At 48.6% G+C, this 24,803-nt stretch overlaps 1 protein-coding gene across 1 annotated transcript in view; it reads left to right on the forward strand.

The window, feature by feature from the left end:
• Positions 1-23,217, forward strand: part of KCNK1 (potassium two pore domain channel subfamily K member 1) — a 51,938-nt gene extending 28,721 nt beyond the window's left edge. The window contains 2 exon segments of the mRNA XM_036277749.1: positions 18,205-18,600; positions 22,135-23,217. Coding sequence (XP_036133642.1) covers positions 18,205-18,600; positions 22,135-22,388 — 650 coding nt within the window. The 3' untranslated portion in view covers positions 22,389-23,217.
• Positions 23,218-24,803: the final 1,586 nt, after the last annotated feature.

Genomic DNA, 24,803 nt, shown 5'->3' on the forward strand with positions numbered 1-24,803 from the left:
GGCGGTCTCATTGAGGAGGTGGTCTCATTGAGGAGGTGGTCTCGGTGAGGGTGGTGGTCTCACTGAGGGGGTGGTCTCGGTGAGGGGGTGGTCTCGGTGAGGGGGTGGTCTCATTGAGGGGGTGGTCTCATTGAGGGGGTGGTCTCATTGAGGGGGTGGTCTCGGTGAGGGGGTGGTCTCGGTGAGGGGAGTGGTCTCATTGAGGGGGTGGTCTCGGTGAGGGGGTGGTCTCATTGAGGGGGTGGTCTCGGTGAGGGGGTGGTCTGGGTGACAGGGCTGGTCTCGGTGAGGAGGGGCTGACGGGAGGGGCTCACCTGCCCTTGCACAAAGGGTAGGGTACACAACCTTCAGTCTTGTATTCTAGGTCCAGGACTCTGCCCTGCACTGTTTTGCCTCTTACTGAAGGACCCTGTCATGTGATCTGACAGAAGGTAGTTGAAACCACCTTCTAGAAGCATGCCCCGCCCACCTTCCAGCTCCGTGGCGGCGAAGGGGTGAGCTCGAACTTACAGTAGGTTCAGGACTGTTTCATGCCCCTGTACAAGGTTACATAAGGCCCAGCAGAGACATTTTGTGGGAGGGGACCTACAGCTCCCACATACCTTGAATCATTGCGATCCACGGGGTCTTCCTCTAAGATGTGGCCACCACGTTGGGTGGTGAATGGCCACCAGGTTGGGTCAATTCTGATGAAGGAAGGGAGTGAGAACTGGTGGGGCCTGGACTTTCTCTTGGGGGCAGGTCATCAGTGTCTGCCCAACCTTCATGGCCCATGCTGTCCTGTAGTCACAGCGCCTGTCTCATTGGACAGTTCAGCTTCAGGGCCAGCGTCCATGCCCTTTGCTTCACATGAGTGGTCTTTTGTGACCCTCACCACAGCCCGAGCGAGCAAGCGCTCATCACAGTGGACAGACGAGGACAGAGGCACAGCTGGTAAGAAGCACAGACGGAGTTCGGCTTCAGGGAACACACTCCTTGGTCTGTCTCCCAAACAGCACCTTTGGTTTACAGGTGTGATGTTGCCCCTTTCTGTGTGTGTCCTCCAGGTTCAAGAGCCTCCAAGTCTTTAAAGTCTAAAAATAAAGTTTACTTTATTCTTGGAACTTCTGCCTCCAAAAGGTTGAGCGATTTTTGCTCCCAGGGGAAGCAGACACCTGTGTTCCGTCCTAGGTCCCCAGAAGCCCTGGACGTCACTGTGTGAGTCCCTGCAGGGTGAGGCTGGGGGGCAGACTAGGTGTGTACTGATGACCCGCGGGCGGGAATTCAGCATCAGGGAGATGGTCTGTCTTCCTGTCGTCGGCATTTCGGTTCCCTGGAGCCTGTGTTGCTCAGGCAGGGTGCCCAGGAATTGGAAGGGGGAGGAAGTGGAAGTCCTGAGCTGTCTGCCAGCTGCCGGGGAACGTCTGCGGCGGGAAGGTGAGCGCTGTTCTGAAAGGGTGTCCCTGGGAGGGGACAGCTGGTAAGAGGGGACCACAGGGCTGTTTGAGCCGGGCACACCGGAGGCCACGGGATCGTCCTGTCTGAGGGAAGCAGTGGAGGAAGTAGCTGGCCTTAGGGAACACTGGAACCCATTGTTCTGGTGCTTTCTTCAGCTTTGCTGTGGTCAGACTTTCTAAGAAATGGGCAAGAATGAGTGAAGGGCGAAATGAAAACAAGAAAGACAGATTAGGAAAGGATGTGTTCTCAGCTGTGTAGCTGTGTGGCTGTGCGCAGGGGCAGGCTGGGACTCGCCTCCACGTGCCCCAGGGGTGGGGGTGACCCGCAGGGGCAGGCTGGGACTCGCCTCCACGTGCCCCAGGGGTGGGGGTGACCCGCAGGGGCAGGCTGGGACTCCCCTTCACGTGCCCCAGGGGTGGGGGTGACCCGCAGGGGCAGGCTGGGACTCGCCTTCACATGGCCCAGGGGTGGGGGTGACCTGTAGGGGCAGGCTGGGACTCCCCTTCACATGCCCCAGGGGTGGGGGTGACCCGCAGGGGCAGGCTGGGACTCCCCTTCACGTGCCCCAGGGGTGGGGGTGACTCGCAGGGGCAGGCTGGAACCTGGGCACTGCCGAGGCCAGGACAGCCCAGCTGGTGTGAGAAGGGGCACCCGAAGGTAGCGTCCACGTAGAGCACACCCAGCTCTCTGAGCACTGGGACCAGTTGCTCAGGGATGGCCGGGTCGCTTCATCTGGGTCAGAGCAGAGGTGAGCCCAGGTGGTGACGTCCTGGCGGAGCCCAAGGCAAAGGCAACAGGGAGAAGGAAACAGAGGCCAAGCGGATGCCTCGTCACAGGGCTCTCCACCTCAGAGTGTCACTTTATTCAGAAGCCCCCGGGATCTCAGGCTCTTACTTCCCACAGTTGGCCCTCTTCTCTGCCCCTGGTTCCTGCTCCCACAGCCCCTGTGCTGGATCTAAAACCCTGGGAAACAGCAGGCTGGACCTGCCCCTCAGCACCTGCTGCTAGAACGTGGTACACGACTCCTCACAGGCTCCTTTTCTGTGAAACGGACTTGGCGCGTCCCACAGAGCTGGTGTGCAGACGGACGGAGAGGGCCTGGCATTGGTTTCCCTTTGGAACCCTCTTCCCGCCTGGCCGGGGGCGCGGAAGTCCACAGGGAGCAAACATGGGAGAATGCAGTTTCCAGGGTTCAGTCTCCCTGTGGGTACCCCTGGATCAAGTTCCTATGCTTTCTTAGATGTGCTCAAGCACACCCCTAACCCCACACCAGCACACGGCCCCCGGTTCGGTTCCTGCAGCGGCCCCTGGGCTGGGCCGAGGGAGGGGCCTTCCCCGCCGGCCTCTGTGTCAGCTGTTCCTTCCAGTGCTTTTGCTTCGATCCCGACGGAGCTGCCCTGCCAGGTCAGCCGGTCCTGCTGCCAAAGGGTGCTGGGGAGGTGGCCTTTCCTGTGAAAACCGGCCAGTCCGGAGCCCCCCCCCCCCGTCCTCCGCTACCAGACTCACCCTCTGAGCTGTCCCGCCCCCCATGCAGGCAGGGCCGGGAGCCGGACATCCAGGGGCAGCCCCAATGCCCAGAGCCTTGGAAAGTGCTCGGACTGGCCAGTTGTAACCTGTTGGCTTTGCTTTGCCCATTCCTTCCTGTGGAAACCACAGTAAACGTTGCTCTGGGAATTCTGGGGGAACTGGACTAAAACGTGAAGTGATTTGGTTATTATCTTGTTGGGTAGCGGGCCAGGTGCTGCCCTTTGTGCCTGGTAACCTGACGGGGCGTGAAAGCCAGCACTCCGCAGACGTGCAGCTGTGTTCGGGAAGGCTCGCAGATGGGCCCTGGCCCTGGCTGGTGCGGCCTGGCTCGGTGCCGTCATCCCATGCACCGAAAGGTTGCAGGTTCAGTTCCCAGCCAGGGCACATTCCCAGGTTTCTGGCTCAGAGCACATACAGAAGCAGCCGATGGGCGTTTCTCTTTTCTTTCCCTTCCTCTCTCTCTAAAATCAATAAAAACATGTCCTCGGGTGAGAATTATAGAAGTATTATTACCTGATTTTCATAGAAACATGTATGTACAACTATGACGATTAGCAAACATGCACCTGCTGACGCTGTGCTCCTGCGGCGAGTTCTGTCTCCTGCACACGTTCCTCCGTCGTAGCTGCACAGAGGCCTGGCAGCACCAGGACCGCGTCGGGCTCAGCAGGGGTCAAGGCGGGCCCCGCGCACTGTCGGCCAGCACTGGCCCCTCAGCGGGAACGGGGACCAGGAGGGCAGACTGTTTGGCAAAGCTTGTCCACATACTGATTTCAGAGTTTCAGTTTTAGGAAGCAGGGCGTCAGAAGGTGATGGTGGCTGAGGAGACCGTGCGGACGCTGGTGGGAAAGACAAGGCTCCCGGGGACACACGCCTCAGAAACAGCCTGAGCAACAGTTCTAAACACGTGAGAAGTCCCCATAGAAAAGCAAGGGTCAGTGTAGTCTGAACTCTAGAGCCAAAGAAGATCGTTGAGACGTTAAACTGTGAGCGGTGCCAGGGAACAGGAGCCGTGTAGAAATGAGGTGGACCGATGAAATCAGCTCAGTATTCCTGCTGTCGCTCGTTCGAGGGGTGAAATGAATAAGCATGTTTTACAGTCATAGGACGTGAAACCTGAAAATTGCCGATCTTAGAAAAGTCATAGTAGGAATTCCTGAATTGGCCAAATTGCTTCCTTAAAATTAAAGTGAGAAAATTAAATACTTGTAATTGGATAATTTGAGACAGATGACCAGTGAGCAGGTGGGAGACAGCGAACAGCTGCTGGGGAGTCAGAGCCGTCGGTCAGAGGAGCGGTCCGCCTGTCCACAAGCGTGTGCACCCAACAGCCCTCCGTTCAGTACACAGACGGGTTTTATGTGTGCTATTAGAGGTTCACGTGAGGAGACCAGGGCAGAGAACTGGGGGAGACACGAGCGCCTGTCCACCGGGGCAGAGGGCCAGCGCTCCCCAGAAGTCCCAGCGCTGCACACGCCCGGCTGAGGCTGCGCGCCGTCTGTGCAGATGCCAGGAGCTGTGTGCGAGCCGCTGCATGGCCTCTGGGAGCCAGGGGATGTTCCCGCAACGCAGCGTCCTCAGGTTTCTGAGAATAGGCTCTTTTCTGAGCTGGAATCTGAAGCACAGAGAAGGGCGTGGCAGAGACCATGTGACCTTACCAGGCCTTGATGACCTGCGGGGACTGCCTTTGACCTGTCCTTACTCACAGTGGGAAGTTGGAAACACCCAGGTGTCCACCAACCGGCGATGGCTAAATGAGCTAGTGTCCTTCCCTATCGTAGAATACTGGGTTTAAGGTGTCTCAGGATATGTTGTTCAAAGAAAATTTAACAGTTGGAGAATAACAACACATGTAGTGTGCTATTTATGATAAACACAAAATAAAACATTGTTTTTCCAGGAATAAATATGAATGCTTAGAAAACCTTCAGGAACTGGCGCCCACAAACTCATAACAATAACCTTTAGCGGGAGCTGGAGGGGAGGCGGGGGTGACCTCAGTGTTCTGTGGCAGTCTCGCCACAAAAATGTACTTGCTGTTGAGTAACTGATCATGTTTACATTGAGCAGTTTCTGTTTAAACTTTGACCTGCTATTTACATTAGTCTCTTGGAATATGACCAGTGCTCTGGGCCCCAGCCATCCGGTCTTGTTTGACTGGTGCCTGTCAGTTACGTTCACAGACAGGGATTCCATATGGAGTTACCAACATTTATGTTAGTTGAGCAGGAAGACAAGAATCTTATTGGACTTTATTCTATACTTAAGTCACTGTTCATAGTCATTGCTGCAGAAACTCTACTTTCCACGGTCACCACTAATTGTTATGATCTCATGTTTCTCTGCCATAATTAAGGACAGTACTCGATCCTCGTCTTCATGGATGACCCTACCATTTACCACAGTCGTCCACTCATGTGGCTGCCGAACTGGAATTCAAGGACACGGAGCTCACGTGATGTGTGCCCACACTCTCTGGCCCTCTCCTCTCCTCTCCTCTCCTCTCCTCTCCTCTCCTCTCCTCTCCTCTCCTCTCCTCTCCTCTCCTCTCCTCTCCTCTCCTCTCCTCTCCTCTCCTCCCCTCTGCTCCCCTCCCCTCCCCTCCCCTCCCCTCCCCTCCCCTCCCCTCCCCTCCCCCTCCCCTCCCCTCCCCTCCCCTCCCCTCCTCCATTCTCAGTCCCCTCTGGAGTCCAGCATCTCCTCCTCAGCTCCATGGAGCCCTCAGTGCTGGCCACCACCATCACCTTGTCCCCAAGAGCTCCTGGGAAGTAATGTTAGGACCTGAGATAGCTTCTGAGGCATCATGTAACACACCTGGGTGGCACAGTGGGAAGATTATGGGCCCTAATTATTTCTGTGACTTTGAGCCAGTTGTCCAAACTCTCAGAAACTCAGTGTTCTCACTTGTAAAGTTGGAATAATGACTCTAGAGTTTGAATCTTGTCATGAAGAATCACAATCTGAGCACTCAGACATGTACACATGACAAGAAACAAGTGGAGGCTGCTTTGTCACATGTCCTCAACCAATCTGCACCTCCCTTTCCTCCCTTGTCCTCAACAAGCACTTTCAGCCTTTGCCAGTATTTCTACTTGGTCTAGTTTAGACCTCCCCTGAGTCTTCTCTTTTGGTAAACAAACTTCCTTTTGTAAGCAAAGGAACAGAAGCTGTAGATGACATGGATGGGGGAGAGAGCAGAGTTTGAAGATTAAAGTGGCAGAAAGAATCAACCAGACCTGAAGCCTGTTCGTTATCATGCAGTGAGTTTCTGGCCTTCCTGAATTTGAGGTCACTTCCTGCCCTGGTGTTACCACTGCCTGTGAATTGGAGGGCACTGTGGCTGGAGCTTGGAGTCATCCTAGAGGAGAACATGATCTCTTCCTCGAAGTGCTCACAGTCTTGTGGGAAAGAGAGAGTGCTTAAGCTAAAGTCTAGGATTGCAAATTAAGTTTGTTCTGTAAAAGAGAAATATTGCAGCGTATTTCAATTCTTCTACTGGGGTTGATTTCAGAGGTTGGCATTCTTCTTTTGTAACTTTTAAAAAATCATGTGTCAAACTAACTTAATGGAAAATATGTATGTTGTATCTACCCTATCATACTAATTCTGTGAAAGAGAATGTCTGTTATACATGCAGGACACAGTGTGTGTGTGTGTGTGTGTGTGTGTGTGTGGCGGGGGAGAGGCAGGCTGTACCTCTCAGAAGACCATTAGTGACCAACTCTTGTGTACTGAACAGGAGCCCACAGAGGGTCCTGTCTCCAGCCTCATTCAGGACTACACACCAGGCATACCAGCAAAGCCCCAGACTGGACGTTAGCTGGCAGATGTCAGGAAATGGACACTGCTGGGACACTACCTTCCTTAGAAGACTCATGGGGATGGCCTCCCTTATACATAAATTCTTCCATGCCCTGCAGGGGTAGAGACATCACAGGAAACCCAGCCACTGGAGTGGAGGCAAGAACACATGCCATTTGGACATAGGAGTATCACACATTTTTACATTTCTGAAGCCCATTTTTTTCAGTCAACTTTGTTCTGTGTAAATGTTAAGCCCCAAAATTATAAGACTAGCCTTCAAAAAATGTATATGTAAGGGTTATTAACATTTAGCTAAATTCTTCATGGTTTGTAATGGATTTTAATATGGTTATACTATTTTAAGGGGAGGAAAAGTGGCAGCAGAATGATTGGACACTACCCAGACCGTCTCCCAGGACCAAACTGTAATTGCAACTCAAATAAAGACAAATAATCGGGAAAGATCAACTGAAAAGCAGCTGGAGCCTTATAACCAGGTGCTGAAAGAGGACAACAAATCGAGCCTGATAGGAACTGCAGGGGCCAAGAGGGCTGGCTGGATGCCCTCGAACAGCAGCTGAGGGCTGTTTTAGCTGCGAGCAGCTAGTTCCCTGAAGGGCCAGAGCACTAAATCAGCTACAGCCACTCATGTTGGGCTCCTGCAGGGGGAGAGCAGACTGGTCAGGAACTGTGTGAAGAGAGTCCGAAGCACCTGGATCAAGAGAGAACTAAAGAGGAGGACACTGGGAGTTTTATGCTGAATTGTTTCTTCATAGGACAATAACCATATAACTCAAAGAGCCCCTTCCCAGAGCCCCAGGAGAAGACACAGCCCTTCCCTCAGGAATTGAACAACATCAGGCCAGGCCAGAGAAATGCAAATTGAGGCTCATTAACAACTAGAGACTGCAAGCAAGCAACTGCCCAACCCACTGGAAATCCACTTACTCTGTACACCTGAGGGATTTTCACTCAGCTGAAGGCCACAACCCGAGGCTCATCAAGTAACTGAGAATAGCCTAAAGGCAAAAGCTAGAGGAAAACTGAATCTTTGCTTGGCCTGCAAATCACTCCAAGAAAGTAAGACTTGACAGTGGTGTTTAACATGGCTCCTCCCACACTCATCCAAAACCAGTAGAGGTAGCCACCACCCACAAGGAAAATTAGGCAGGCTCCAAAACCCACTGAGACAGCCAAAATGATGAAACAAAGAGACATCACAAATGAAAGAACAAGAGAATTCTACAGAAGAAGAGATAAATGAAATGGAATTAAGGAAAACATCGGAGGCAGAGTTCAGAGTAATGATTATGAGGAAGCTCAACAGCACAAGTAAAGATATAAAAACGTTGAAAAATCACCAATTGAAATGAAAAACCACCAAGTGGAAATGAAGAATGACATAGCAGAAATAAAGAATACATTGGAAGGAATAACCAGCAGACTAGAGGAAGCTGAGGATTGGATCATTGAATTAGAAGACAGGGTAGAAAAAATTACCTAATCGGAGAACCAAAAAGAAATACAATTAAAAAAGAGGAAGACAGCTTAAGAACTGTTTGACAAAATGAAATGTAACAACATATGCATCACAGGAGCTCCAGAAAAGAGAAAAATGAGCAAGGAGAATATATTTTAAGACATAGTGACAGAAAACTTCCTTAACTTGGTGAAGGAAAAAGGCATACAAGGACAAGAAGCATGGAGAGCCCCAAGTAAGAAGAATCCAAAGAGGCCCACACCAAGACACATCATAATTAAAATAAAAAATTAAAGACAAATAGAGAATTCTAAGGGCAGCAAAAGATAAGCAACAGGTTACCTACAAAGGAACCCCCATAAGTCTATCAGCTGATTCTCAACAGAAACACTGCAGGCCAGAAGGGAATGGCATGAAGTAATCAAGGTAATGAAAAACAAGAATCTGAATCCAAGACTACTCTACCCAGCAAGGCTGTCATTCAAAATAGAAGGTCAAATAAAGAGCTTCACAGACAAAAGAGGCTAAGGGGATATATTAGCACCAAACAAGCACTGCAAGAAATGTTAAAAGGACTGCTGTAATAAGCAGAAGAAATGGGAAGAGAAACATAATCATAATAAAAGAAAATGGCAATAAATAAGTACATATCAATAATAACCTTAAACGTAAATATACTAAATGTGAAGCTCTTTATAAGACACAGAGTAGCTGAGTGGATAAGAAAGCATGACTCATATATATGTTGTTTACAAGAGACCCACCTCACAACAAAAGACTCACATAGGTTGAAAGTGAAGAGATGGAAAAAACTCTTCCAAGCAAAAGGAAAGGAAAAAAATCTGGGGTAGCAATACTCATATCTAATAAAATAGACTTCAAAATGAAGGCCATAACTAGAGACAAAGAAGTCCACCACATAATATTGAAAGCATCTATCCAACAGGAGGACATAACCTTGGTAAACATATATGCACCCAATATAGGGGCACCAAAATACATTAAAAAACTTCTGGAGGCCCTGGCCAGTTTGGCTCAGCGGTAAGAGCGTTAGCCTGCGGACCAGGGAGTTCCAGGTTCAATTCCAGCCAAGACCTTGCACCTCGGTTGCGGTACATCCACAGTCCTGGTTGTGGTCGTGCGGGTGGCAACCAATTGATGTGTCTCTCTCACATCCATGTTTCTCTCTCTCTCTCTCTCTCTCTTTCACTCTCTCCCTCCCTCCCTCCCTCCCTCCCTCATTCCCCTCCCTCCCACTTTGTCTGAAGGTAAATGTAAAAATATCCTCAGGTGAGAATTAAAAAAAAATTCTGGAGGTCTTCAAAGGAGAAATTGAGAGAAATACAATTATAGCAGGGGAATTCAACACCCCACTGACATCACTGGATAGATCCTGTAGACAAAAAACCAACAAGAAAACAGAGATTCTAAATGATGCTCTAGATCAAATGCTTAATAGATATCTAGAGAGAATTACACTCCAAGACTGCAAAATTCACATTCTTTTCAAGTGCTCATGGGACATTCTCAAAGATAGACCACATGTTAGGACACAAACTAATTCTCTACAAGTTCAAGAACATTGAAAGTATATTAAGCATCTTCTCAGATCACAATGGCGTGAAACTAGAAATCAGTTACAATAAAAACACTAAAAAACATTTGAATACATGAAGGCTAAATAGCATGTTATTAAGCAATGAATGGGTTATCAAGGAGCTCAAGGAAGAAATTAAAAACTTCCTGGAAACCAATGAAAATGAACACACAACAACACAAAATCTATGGGACGCAGCAAAAGCAGTCCTGAGAGGGAAGTTCATGGCACTACAGGCCTACCTCAAGAAACAAGAAAAATCTCTAATTGACTATCTAATCCTACAACTTAAAGAACTAGAAAACAAACAAAAAGAAAGCCTCAGAGCAAGTAAAAGGAGAAATAGTAAAGATCAGAGCAGTAATAAATGACATAGAGACTAAAAAAACAATTCAAAAGATCAATGAAACAAAGTGCTGGTTCTTTGAAAAGATAAACAAGATTAATGGGTCCTTAGCCAGACTCACCAAGAAACAGAGAGAGAGGACCCAAATAAACAAAGTGAGAAATGAGAGAGAAATAACAACTGGCACCACAGAAATACAAAGGATCATTAAAGAGTACTATGAACAAGTATACACAAACAAATTGGACAATCTAAGCAAAATGGCCAAATTTCTAGAAACTCATTGTCACCCAAAACTGAACCAGGAAGAAATAGAAAACGTGAACAGACCAAAAAGAACTAAGGAAATTGAAGATGTAATCAAGAAACTCCCAGCAAACAAAAGCCTGGGCCTGGAGGGCTTCACGTGGGAGTTTTATCAAACATTCAAAGAAGAGCTAACAGCCATTCTCCTCAAACTATTCCAAATAATTCAAGAAGAAGGATGACTTACAAACTTGTTTTTTGAGGCCAGGATAATTCTAATTCCAAAACCAGATAAAGACACTACAAAGAAAGAAAACTACAGGCCAATATCCCTGATGAATATAGATGCCAAAATCTTCAACAAAATATTAGCAAATCGAGCCCAGCAATACATTAAAAAATTATTCATGACCATGTGGGATTCATCCCAGGGATGTAAGGTTGGTACCGTATTTGCAAATCAATAAATGTGATACACCACATAAACAAAGTGAATGATGAAAACCATATGACCATATCAATAGACATGAAAAAGCAGTAGACAAAATCCAGCACCCATTTCTGATAAAAATGCTCAGCAATGTGAGAATAGAGGGATTATATCTCGACATAATAAAGGCCATATATGAAAAATCTACAGCCAACATCATACTCAATAGGCAAACACTGGAAGAATTTTCCTTAAGAAGAGGAACAAGACAGGGATGCCTACTTTTGCCACTCTTATTTAACATCGTTATGGAAGTCTTAGGCATAGCAGTTAGACAAGAAAGAAAAATAAAAAGGAATGTAACTGTCAGTATTTGCAGATGACATGATATTATACCTACAGACACCAGCAAAAATTTACTGGATTTAATAAATGAATACGGTATAGTAGCAGGATACAAAATTAACATCAAGAAATTGATGGCATTCTTATACAGCAATAATGAACTCAGAAAGTGAAACTGAAAAAACAATCTCATTTACCATTGTGGCAAAAAATTAAGATACCTAGGAATAAACTTAATCAAAGAAGTAAAGGAGAAAGAAAACTGCAGGACATTGAAAAAAGAAAGAAAGGAAGATATAGAAAAGTGGAACAATATTCTTGTTCATGGATTGGAAGAAGTAACATCGTTAAAATGTCCATACTACCCAAAGCAATATATAGATTCATTGCAATGCCCATCAAAATACCAATGATATATTTCACAGACCTAGAACAAACACTCCAAAAGTTTGTATGGAACTAAAAAAGACCTCGAATAGTCACAGCAATCTTGAAAAGGACAAAGTAGAAGGGATCACAATACTGGATATCAGGTTATACTACAAAACAGCCTGGTACTGGCACAAGGACAGGCATATAGATCAATGGAACAGAACAGAGAACCCAGAAATTGACCTAAGACATCATGCTCAATTAATATTTGACAAGGTAGCAAGAGCATACAATGGAGTAAAGACACTCTCTTTAATAAATGGTGTTGGGAAAATTAGACAGCTACATGCAAAAAAATGAAATTAGACCACCAACTTACGGCATACACAAGAATAAACTCAAAATGGATAAAAGACTTATATGTGACTTGTGAATCCATAGAAATCCCAGCAGAAAATGTAGGCAACAAAATTTCAAACATCACATGCAACAGAATTTTCACTGATACAACCCCTAAGGCAAGAGAAACAAAGGAAAAAATGAACACATGGCACTACATCAAACTGAAAAGTTTCTGTACAGCAAAAGAAACAAGCAGCAAAATGGAAAGGGAACCCACTTTATGGGAGAGCAAAATTGCCAACGATACATCAGATGAGGGTTTAATTTCTGAAATATATAAAGTACTCATAAAACTCAATGAAAGGAAGACAAAGAATTCAGTTAAAAAATGGGCAGAGGCCCTGGCGCTGGTTTGGCTCAGCAGTTAGAGCATCGGCCTGTGGTCCAGAGAGACCGGGTTTGGATCCCGCTAAGGGCATGTACCTTGGTTGCAGTTTGTCCCCAGCCCCAGTTGGGGTTGTGTTGATGGCAACCACTCGATGTGTCTCTCCCACATCGATGTTTCTCTCTCTCCTCTCTCTCTCTCTCTCTCTCTTTCTCTCTCTCTCTCTCTCCTCTCCCTCCTACTCTATCTGAACAAAAAATGGAAAATGTCCTCGGGTAAAGATAAAAAAAATAAAAATAAAAATAAATGGGCAGAGGAGTTAAATAGACACTTCTCCAAACAGGACATAAGATGGCCAAGAGACATATGAAAATATGCTCAATGTCACTAATCATCAGAAAGATGCAAGTGAAAATGACTATAAGGTATCACCTCACACCTGTCAGAATGGCCGCCACCAACAAATCATTAAACAAGAAGTGCTGGTGAGGGTGTGGAGAAAAGGGGACTCTAGTACATTGCTGGTGGGAATGCAGACTGGTACAGCCACTATTGAAAACAATATGGTGTTTCCTCAAACTGCCATTTGACCCAGTGATCCCACTTCTAGGAATATATCCAAAGAAGCTGGAAACACCAATCAGAAAGAATATCTGTACCCCTATGTTCATAGCCCCACTATTTACAATTGCTAAGATCTGGAAACAGCCCAATGTCCATCAGTAGATGAGTGGATAAAAAAGCCGTGGTATATATACACAATGGAATACTATGCAGCTTTAAGTAAGAAAGATCTCTTACCCTTTGAGATGACATGGAGACCTGGAGAGCATTATGGTAAGCAAAACAAGCTAATGGGAGAAAGACAAGTATCACATGGTCTCACTTATTTATGGAATATAATGAATAAAATAAGCGGATAAGCAAAATACAGTCATCCCTTGCCGCTTTGCGCTTCAACTTTTGCGGTTTCAGTCTTTCCTGTTTTTTTCAAATATATTCATTAAAAAGTTGATCAAGACAGTGAAAATGATACAGCACGTGCTTGGTTGTCTGAGTCCGTTATACACCTCTGTATGATGATTAAAATTAAAATTACTGTACATATGGACTGTAGGCCTATGTATTCGAGCACCCCAGGAATCCTTCAAAGCCAGGTGCAACCGCTCGACCACCCCTTGTGTGTGGGCAATAACTTTTTTCCAAAAAATTGGGTGTGGTGAAACAAAGCCAATTGTTGTGTGCTGGTCACTGATTGGCTATCCTATCCTCTTCCTATCCTGGCCACTGATTGGCTCAGCCTCATGCAAGTTTGTTTCTCTCACACACGCTTCTACATCCTATGCATTGGAAGTATCTTTGCTCTTGTAAGTGTTTGCGATTTCTGAGAACTTTTATCTAAGCCCCACGATGGCTCCTAAATGTGCTGCTGCTTCTAAGCCTTCTGACGATGAAACTAAGCGCTGGAGGAAGATGCTTACCATCCAGGAGAAGGTGAAACTCTTGGATATGATCAAAGATGGCAAGAAAATCGTGGAGGGTGCCCACCATTACTTGAATGAGTCTACCGTTCGCTCCATCCGTAAGGATGAAAAGAACATACGTGCAGCGGCTACTGTCTCAACAAGGAAGCAAAGCACATAGTGACAAGTCGTAATAAGTTCATAGTGAAAATAGAGTCTGCCCTAGCCGTGTGGATCAGCGACAACCGTGAGAAAAACACTCCGTTGGGTCCGCGGGTCACCCGGGAGAAGGCGAGGCAGCTCTATCAGCGCTTTACAGCAGACGGACCTCAACCAGGACCCTCTTCTGCAACGTTGGATTTCACGGGGAGCAAGGGTTGGTTCGAGAAGTTCCAGAAGAGGTATCATCTGGAGTGTCGTTCTCCACGGAGAAGCTGCCTGTGCGGACCAGCCTGCAGCAGAGGACTGCGTGAACGACATGTTCCAGAAGATCCTCGAGGAGGGCGAGTATCACCCAGAACAGGTGTTCAATATCGATGAAACAGGACTGTTCTGGAAAAGAACGCCTTCCCGGACATTCATTTTCAAGGATCCCTCGGCAGTGGATAAGGCAGTTAGCCGAACCCGGATGCTGGGAGGAGAAGTTTTCATGGATATGACCCCGATGACGTGGATGAGCTGCTGGAGACACATTCGGATCCCTTCACTGATGAGGATCTGGTGGCGATGACTAAGTCTGCGAGTGAGGAGGAGGAAGAGCAGCCAGAGGGTCCTGGGTCAGGAGGAGGAAGCTGGCCTTACACGTGAGCGTCTCTCGCAAGTCGTGAGAACCATTAAGGTAGCACAGGACACGACTGGCGAATGGGCCCCACAGTGACGCGAGCACTGCGTTCCGGATGCACGCGATGGGGCGACAGGACCCTGCAGAAGCCGCCTCACGCGTATGAAAGGACAGCGCCAGCGACTGCCTCTCACGGTGTTCTTCAGCCGCACCCAGACACCCGCTGCCTGCTCCTCCTGCTCCTCGTGCTCCTCCTGCTCCTCGTGCTCCTCCTGCTCCTCGTGCTCCTCCTGCTCCTCCTGCTCCTCCTGCTCCTCGTGCTCCTCCTGCTCCTCGTGCTCCTCCTGCTCCTCCTGCTCCTCGTGCTCCTCCTGCTCCTCGTGCTCCTCCTGCTCCTCCTGCTCCTCCTGCTCCTCCTGCTCCTCCTGCTCCTCGTGCTCCTCCTGCTCCTCCTGCTCCTCCTGCTCCTCCTGCTCCTCGTGCTCCTCCTGCTCCTCCTGCTCCTCCTGCTCCTCCTGCTCCTCCTGCTCCTCCTGCTCCTCGTGCTCCTCCTGCTCCTCCTGCTCCTCCTGCTCCTCGTGCTCCTCCTGCTCCTCGTGCTCCTCCTGCTCCTCCTGCTCCTCCTGCTCCTCCTGCTCCTCCTGCTCCTCCTGCTCCTCCTGCTCCTCCTGCTCCTCCGCGGGAGACGGCGGCCACGCGCCTGCTGGAGACACTGCACCACCCGCAGACTCCTGCCGAGGCCGGGCCTGCAGAGCAGCGACCTTGCTCTTCTTTGCTGTGCAGCACGTCTCTCATCTTCATCACTTCATCATCGAACAGGTTGCGCTGTTTTCATAGGTTAGTGGTTGTGTGTAAGAACTGCGTGTGTGTGTGTGTGATTAAATGTACAAATGTATATTTGTAATGTCTAATATGTCTTATTTTCTCTTATTTTGTCTAATAGATTGGGTAATACGAGTGTAATGGTGACTAAAGGGTGTTATTTCATGTCTAGAGGGCTCTAATAATGTAAAAAAAAATGTATTTAGAAGGTCGTAAATGGGTTTTCTATGCTCTGAGAAAATATTCGATTTATAAATAAAGAATCCTACTTCGCGGAAATTCATTTATTGTGGTAGAGTCTGGAACTGGTCAGCCGTGATGAACGAGGGCCGGCTGTAGACCCAGAGACACAGAGGTAGGGCTCAGAGTGACAAAGCTCAGAGGAGATGGGTGTGGGGAGGGAAGAGATAAACCAGAGAACTTATATGCATGTGTGCATAAACAGTGGACACAGACAACAGTGCTGTGGGGTGGGGGCGGGATGGGAGGAGGATGTCAGTGGGGGAAAAAGAAACATCTGAAACAAAATTAATTAATAAAAAATTTTAAAACATAAACTCTGCTTTATGATTGATCTGGAGGTTCCGTGGACCGAACCCGAGTAAGCGACTCCTCCCTTCATTGCGAGCAGTGGGCCTGGGCTGTCCCTGAGCCCCGAGCTGGTCCTGCAGGAAGCGAGTCCGCTGCGGGGGAGGCTGCCCTGGGGCAGCGCCGAGAGTCAAGGACAAGCTGAGATGTAAAGTTCACGTTAGTTTTCATGAACAAACTGGGTGCGCACCAGGAAAAGAAATGGTTTGCCGGAAAGATCTGCACATTAGTGGTGGTCAGTCTCCCGGTGGGCACGTGAGGCTGGCATAACAGCACAGAGAAACCTGGAGTCTCGTAGTGATTCTCTCGTTTGGACAGAACATTGAGGTAAATGGAGATTTAGTTAACATTCGAATAAGAACAGCGATTGTCATTTGAGAGTAAAAATCATACCCAAAGATATTTTAAAACTAGAAATTTGTTTATTTTCTGCTAGAACTGAAATCATGTAATTTATTGGAACAGATAATAGGGAAGTGGCGGACGGGGTGAAATAGGTGTGCTATACTCTCAGGAGAGCTCATTTATTAAAGTGCTGTAAAGAAAACCTTATAACCCCGCTGGTGTGGCTCAGAGGCTGAGCGTCGACCCTGCACCAGGAGGTCACCGGTTCAATTCTGCTCAGGGCACATGCCCAGGTTGTGGGCCTGATCCCCAGTGGGGAGCATGCAGGAGGCGGCCAATCGATGTTCTCTCTCATCGGTGTTTCTATCTCTCTTTCCCTCTCCCTTCCACTGTCTCTAACATCAATAAAGAAGAAAAATTCTTTTAAAATCCTGGCTCTGAGTGGCCTGGTCTGTGATGGCTGCTGCTTCTCTCATGCCTGCCACACCATTTCCTCAAAAGTAAACAGTCCACTTTCTCCTGCTTCCTCTTGTTGAGGAAACATTACCCGGCATGCTGCCACCACCGGCATGGCGGAATAATAATAGTCACTGTAGTCACTGGGCCCTGCCACGTGCTCCCTGCCCTCAGAGCCACCTGGAACTCGGAACGGGGTCCGAGGGCAGCTGGGTGTTGCCAGGACCAGATGAGGTCAGGAACCAAGGCTCAGAGCCCTAGGTCTCGACACTCCTGAGATCTAAGCCCTGGAGTCTGCACGGAAAACGCACACATGTCTAGATGTACAAGGGGCACAGGCCTCCCAGGCCCCCGGAGCGTGTTTGTAGCCCACGTGTTTATGGGACTCAGACTTCACCCCCGATCCCTGTGCACAGGAGGAGCCTGGGAGGTGTCCGTGACCTGGCCTTACCCCAGCCGCAGAGAATCTGGGGACTGGAAGCTGAAGGTTTTCCGAGTCGTCTCTCAAACAGGATATATTTAGAAATCAGATTTTGAAACCAACTTTTAATTACAATCACCGACATGAGGTTTTTCAGAATCCAGTTTCAGAAAAAAATTCATTTAGCGGCTTTTCCTGAACTGACTTGTTCATACATGTTAGTCCTCTCAGGATGAAGAGCTGTTGAGATTTTTCAAAATAAGCTGCTGAGCCCAGGTCGGCGGCTTCTCTCTGGCGGGCCTTGGACCGGCTTGAACTGCAGCCACTCAGACCTGGGGCAATAAATGCAGGGGTGCTGTGACCCCTGGCCCCAACACATGGGTGTTTATCTTTGTTCTGTGGAATTGGTGGCATCTTAGAACCTACAGAAATGATATTTATGATTTCTGAATGTGCCCTTTAACCAGATAATAGATCAAAATATTTGAAAAGAAATGCGCAGTCCTGTGAGCGGGTGTGCTGTGGTCTCCTCTTCCTTCCTCGAGTGGTGTCTGCACCACCGAGTCGGCCCCTCCCTCTGCCCCCGCAGCCTGGTCCCACCCACACCTTCGTCCCTCGGCCGTCCTGTGAAAGCCTGCTCTGGGGCTGTTTGGGATGTGAGTTGGACTGGTGTTTGGACACTGACAGGGAGGGACCCTGGGAGGGCAGCGTGGGAGGGCAGGGGGTGCACCAGCCCGGGGAGGTGGGCACCTGTGACGAGTTTCCCTGGTGGGGCCTTCGCTCAGCCTGGCACTGGACTCCGAACCGATTTGATGTGTTGGGAAGAGCTGGGGGGTTCACGCAGCCCTGGCTTCCCAGCGGTGCTGCACCCAGTGTTGAACTTACTGCAGTAACAGTTACAGCGAGTCTTTGAGGTGCAGACTGAAGTCTGGCTCTTCTCTAGGTTGAGGGGCACAGAGGTGGGCAACAGACATGAGTTATTTAAAGTGTGTTTTCTTTTCTCTTCTCTCCTTGAAGGTTATGGCCACACGGTGCCCTTGTCCGACGGGGGGAAGGCCTTCTGCATCATCTACTCCATCATCGGCATCCCCTTCACCCTCCTGTTCCTGACAGCCGTGGTCCAGCGTGTCACCATCCACGTCACCCGCAGGCCTGTCCTGTATGCCCACATCCGCTGGGGCTTCTCCAAGCAGGTGGTGGCCATTGTCCACGCCGTGCTCCTGGGGTTCGTCACCGTGTCCTGCTTCTTCTTCATCCCGGCGGCCGTGTTCTCAATCCTGGAGGACGACTGGAACTTCCTGGAGTCCTTTTACTTTTGTTTCATTTCCCTGAGCACCATCGGCCTGGGCGACTATGTTCCCGGGGAAGGCTACAACCAGAAGTTCAGAGAGCTCTATAAGATCGGGATCACGTGTGAGTAGCGCGCTGCCGCGCCAGCTTTGCACTGCGCTCCAAGTGCACCTGGTCTGTGAGTGAGCAGCGCCAGCTCCAGGTGCACCTGGTCTGTGAGTGAGCAGCGCCAGCTCCAGGTGCACCTGGTCTGTGAGTGAGCAGCGCCGGCTCCAGGTGCACCTGGTCTGAGAGTGAGCAGCGCCGGCTCCAGGTGCACCTGGTCTGTGAGTGAGCAGCGCCGGCTCCAGGTGCACCTGGTCTGTGAGTGAGCAGCGCCGGCTCCAGGTGCACCTGGTCTGTGAGTGAGCAGCGCCGGCTCCAGGTGCACCTGGTCTGTGAGTGAGCAGCGCCGGCTCCAGGTGCACCTGGTCTGTGAGTGAGCAGCGCCGGCTCCAGGTGCACCTGGTCTGTGAGTGAGCAGCGCCGGCTCCAGGTGCACCTGGTCTGTGAGTGAGCAGCGCCAGCTCCAGGTGCACCTGGTCTGTGAGTGAGCAGCGCCGGCTCCAGGTGCACCTGGTCTGAGAGGGAGCAGCGCCGGCTCCAGGTGCACCTGGTCTGAGAGGGAGCAGCGCCGGCTCCAGGTGCACCTGGTCTGAGAGGGAGCAGCGCCGGCTCCAGGTGCACCTGGTCTGAGAGGGAGCAGTGCCGGCTCCAGGTGCACCTGGTGTGTGAGTGAGCAGGTTCCTAGGCACCCGGTGCGCTCTCTTTGCTGCCTGTCTGGCTTCTCCATCGCGGTGTCCTGCGGTTGTGATCCCTTCAGAACACTATGCAGAAAGCTTACTACTTCCGAGAGTTATTTTTCCCAGACACCTTAAAACTACTGATGGGTTCTTACTCATAGTAGACATTATAAATTACAGTGTAGAAATGTGCCACACAGAATTTATTTGATGATCAACTTTTAATTTTAAAAAGTTGCTCTATCTTATGAAATGTTTTAAACTCAAGCAAACAAGTACTAGGTTTGAAGCCTGTCAAAATCAAACATGTTCTTTAATTGACCAGAAAAATCTTAAAACAGTGGCTTATCTTACTGTCCACCTGGTTCTTTTTTGAAAGTTAGACTATATTAACCATTTTCAGAATTTTATATGTGGAAAATAGGCATTACATTTCAGATGGCCAGTGATTTATAGTTTTTAAAAATGCAACATGATGTCATGGAGAACGTGGAAATCCAGTCTGAGGAAACTAGATCCACATCCTGATGTACGTGTGGTCTCACTTCTGCCTGGTCAGGAAGCTCAGAGCCCCCTCGGGCCGCGTCTTCCGGTTCTGGGTCCCTCTCCGCAGTCGGGTGCTCTGGCCTGGCTGGTAGCCTTGACCTGACAGAACCATGTGTGTTTTAGTGCTTCCATCAGCCACAGGCTCACCCAGGACGGAGACTTCACTCATAAACCTTGGAAAAGTGCCTGGCTACCGTACAAGTCCAGTGAATATGTACAAGTAGTTACAAGCAGATTTCATATTTCCTGTAGTCACCATAACTATTTTTAATGGCCAGATATTTGCCAGGTGTCTGTGCCATAACCACCCGTGCTCTTGTCGAGGATTGCATTGCATCCGACCTGGGGGCATTATAAACAACTGCAGTAAATATTTGTGTATGTGTGTACTCTTTCTACTTTGATATTTTTCCAAGAAGTGGCATTTCTGGCTCAAAGTGAATGTGTCCTTTGGTGACTGACAGAACGCACTGACCCAGTGCTTTCCAAATGACATCACGAGTGTGCAGGCACCAGAGCCGTCTACGAGGGACAGTTGGGCACTCCTGGCGTGGGTGGGCCTGTGGCATTGCAGGTGCTTTGCTGTACATTCCGTAGCACAGATGAACACTATCCATATGTTAGGCAAAATATTACCTCCTGATCTTAATTTAATTTTTTCATGACTTAGGGAAGTTGAATATGTTTCTGTGATTATGTTTGTTAGCTCTATTTTTCTCTTCTGTTAATTATCTTCTTATAAACTTTGGCCAACCGTTTAACTTCCTCAATTTCTCATATAATACTGAATCCTTGCCGAACATTTGCAACGTGAATCATGCATTTCTTACACGTGGCATGTGCTGGGTGGAGCAAACAGACCGAGGGAATATTATGTGTGGATGGGGTCATATCCCACAGCTTTTGTCTGAAACCTCGTGGATAATTTTCTCACCTGTCAAGAGTTTGACTAATGAGTAAAGGAAAAGGGGAGGACTTTCCAATCATGTGATTAACAATGTCTTTGCTATTTCTAAAAGACGCTATGTTATCAGACGTAGCAGCCGAATTCCGAACGTACTAGAACTGTGCTACTTTACATTCTTAAGGTGATCAGCCTCCCTGGTCCCAGTAGGCTGGCAGCCCAGCTTTCCTGGTTCACTTATTTTCCGAAACTCTTCAAACATTTTACCACTGGAACATGACACTGAGAATTTTGTTCTTCTTAGAGATTTTATTTTCATTTTTCTGTATCTTTCCAGGATGAAATTTTTTTCTGAAACTGATTTTAAACATGTTGAAATTGACTTAAAATGACCTGTTTCCCATCACAGATCCAAGGAATTTGCCCGACGCAAACAGTTGTCTTTTATTTTGGAGTAAGGAGCTGGTAGAATTATTCAGTGAACGGTCCGTGTGCCAGGAAGAAAACAAAACACTGTCACAGAATGAGTGCAGCTTGTTCGCTGCAGGGTCTTGGTGGAACTAGGTGCCCACAGCTGCCTACCAGCTGTGCCTGTGCCGGAGGGATTCATTAGCTAGACTGGAGTTTCCATTGCGAACGTCTTATTCTGTGCTACGTAATGACGAAAGTACTGAATGACTCAGAGGTGTCCTGCTCTGTTGTGAGCACTCATGATAAATCAGAACTCTTCTGAAATGTCACTGGCTTTTTTTGAGCCACTGACGGTACATTGGAGGTGGAGAGCCCCTCTGCAAAGGTCAGCTTTGGGTGAATACAGTATGTTTTGTCTCTGGACCGCAGGTCGACACTCTAACCGCTGAGCCAAACCGGCCAGGGCAGTGTGTTCTGTCTCTAACAATGCCACATCAGCCCCAATATATTTTTTTTTCTCAAAAATTGCACCGTGAGCCCTAGCCAGTTTGGCTCAGTGGTTGGAGTGTCAGCCTTCAGACCAAAGGGTTGTGGGTTCGATTCCCAGTCAAGGGCATGTGCCTGCGTTGCAGGTTCTGTCCCTGCCCTGGCCGGGGTCATGCAGGAGGCAACCAGTTGATGTGTCTCTCTTACATCAATGTCTGTCTGTCTGTCTGTCTCTCTCTCTCTCTCTCTCTGTCTCCCTCCGTCCCTTCCACTCCGTCTAAAAGATCAGCGGAAAAATATCCTCGGGGGAGGACTGACAACAACGGAAGTTGCACCATGTGGTTCTGAACAGTCCCATTTTGTAGAAACCCTCTCCGTTTCCCTCTGGGGCGTTCCTCTCTGAGCAGTGGGATTCGAAGTGTTTCTCGAAATTGGAGAAGTGACAAATTATTCACCAGCAGACATGCCCTGTTCTGACTTGCGTTGTCTGTGACTGGTCCTACTGAGACGCTCCTTCTTCTCACACAGGTTACCTGCTCCTTGGCCTTATTGCCATGTTGGTGGTTCTGGAAACCTTCTGTGAACTCCACGAGCTGAAGAAGTTCAGGAAGCTGTTCTACGTGAAGAAGGACCGGGACGAGGACCGGGTGCCCATCGTGGAGCAGGACCAGCTGTCGTTCTCTGCTGCTGACCACACCGACGTGAAGGAGGGTCAGAAGCAAGACGAGCCCTTCGTAGCCCCTGCCCCGCCCACCCAAGGCCAAGGCTCCGCAGACCACTGACCACCTGCTTCGGCGCGGGAGGGGCCTCGCTTGTCCCTCTTTATGAGAATGAAAATGAAAGAGCCAAAATGATACTTAACATATATCCACTATTTGTAATATTCAAAACAAAACAAAACATTTAGAGGAAATGGGATGTGTACCTGTAGCTCATGTGCGACAGAATTGTCCCGATTGGACTGCTAGGTGAGGAGCACGTGACGGGCTGCCGTGCGCAGGAGCAGGTTTTATACTTTTCACTGGGGGCTTGGGGTTTGCATTGAATCATTGGCTGACGGCTAAATAGCAACATTTATATTTAAAAGCAAATAAAAAGCATAGAGATTTGTTTTATAAGCAAGTTTATGAGTACTGGTTTGCATGTGCCCATCCAGAATGATTATTTTTGTAGAACCTAAGTTAAATCTATTTATAATGAATAGGTAACCATTAACTGTACATACCCGGTGTAAATCCGTTTATATCCTGTACATACAGTTCAGGTCCCCATATCTCAGCAAACTTCTTAACCCAAGAGTGTAGATATTTTTCTTGTGATTTCTCCTCGTACTAAGGATTCGCGAGTTGCTGCAATATAGTGAGAGGAATATTACACGGAGGAGTAGGTGCCTGTGGTGTTCTGCTACAGTAGATGTTCTTCCCTCTTGCAATAAACAGTGTGCTACCAGATGTCTAAGATGTTCGCACGCATTTTCCGGGAGGTGAGCAGGTCATGTAGAACCATCTGTAGGACAGGTTGGGGTCTGTTTGGAAAGTGCATTGTCACCTAGCACTAACGCGCGGAACATGACCATAGACGCCCTGAGTGAAGACATTCTGTCAAATTCATCTGAGTATTTTTAAATTTATAAGCTGAAATAAATAAAAATCATAGTTGGTTGCAATCTTATGCTTTGATATTTCAAGAAAAGTTTTCTTTCATATAGTCTACACGTATGAACTCCTTTATAGAAACCATAAAGGCAACATTTAAACAATGTACACAGGACACGATGGAGAGAAAATTAGAAAGATCCTGTGTGCCTCATCTCCTGGGGAACTGCCCCAGGTGTCACTAAGGTCCACGCCCTGCTGATGAGCCACGCAGGCAGCAGGGCCTCACCCTGGGAGCTCACTCAGAAACCCGCGCTGCCTCCGTTATGCGCCACTGAGCGCGCTCCTTGCCATCCAGTCGCTGCTGTGTCAGCTCAGACAGCGGGGCCCTTTCTTGTCGTGTAAAATGCCATCTTGCCTCAGCAACAAAACAGTGAGAAGGACTAGCCAGGACTCTGCAGCCCCCGTGCCAGTCCAGGGCTCCTGTGGTGAGCTGCGCTCGGCAGGTCCTGCCACGTTCATTACAGACGTGTCCGTTGGTTCCTCCCAACCTGGGTTCTGCTGCCCGTAGGCACAGTTCCCTCCTCATTTCCAGTGGAGGGTGGCTCTCCGCAGGGCAGGTAACTAGTTCAGGAGTGGAGTAGAGATGCCTTCAAGAACAAGGACATTCCTCGTGGACATGGCTGGACCTGGAAAATTTGGTGATCACAATTCTTGGAATGATACAGAGTGCAGAAGGATGTAAGTCATAGGAAGAATGGGCTATGGGGAGGCGGTCACTGTTTTTTATTGCAGGAGAAGCGACCAGGGTGCCGTTACTGCTGTCTCTGGTAGGAAAGGGGCATATAGCACCCACAAAAGGGGGAGAGCCTGAAGGAAAGGTCCCTAGTCAGGCCATCCTTGTTGACATACAGTACTTGCTTTTCAAAGCTTTTAGGAATCTGCTGAGGAGACAATGAACCTAATGCCCTTTGAACGGGTTCTGCTGTTTTTAATGTGAAGGGTGAGGTATAGAAACTGGAGCAAGTTTTGTGTTCCACAGCCTGTCTGGTCTAAATGTCAGGGAGCATCAACCCTGGACTTTGTCATGGCTGAGGGACGGATGCTGCCTGTGGTTCTGAGGGAGGGGCATTGACCAGGACCCAGGCATTGACTGAGCCTTTTGGCTGGAGGTGAGCCTGAGGTGGAGGTTCTGAGTGATGGGTGGAGTATGAGCTGAAGGAGCCATTGTTGGGCAGGAATGTTCTGGACAGAGTTCTTCAGAACCTACCGGATGCTCCCAGGACAGACACAGCAGAAATCGGGGTCCTGCAGGGGGCGTGTGCTGTGTGTGCTCGAAGTCCTGTGTGTCTGGAAGTGTATTGATTTTGGAGCAACAGATAGAGTCTGCTGTCTCGGCCTGCCGGGGTCAGCACAACGCAATGAACTATAAGCACATGCTTGTAGGAGTGAGAGGGAGCATTGCAAGGGAGCAAATGCTCCAGATTTCTGGATGCAGCCAAATTTATTTGCAGAATTGTTTCCCAAATTACATGTGAATTTAGGTAAATTATTTCCTTGAGATGGTGTCTCTGCAAACCATACAGCCTAGCCTTGTCTCTC

Source organism: Molossus molossus, unplaced genomic scaffold (genome assembly GCF_014108415.1).
Source record: "Molossus molossus isolate mMolMol1 unplaced genomic scaffold, mMolMol1.p scaffold_m16_p_23, whole genome shotgun sequence".
In the NCBI taxonomy this organism is placed as follows: Eukaryota; Metazoa; Chordata; class Mammalia; order Chiroptera; family Molossidae; genus Molossus; species Molossus molossus.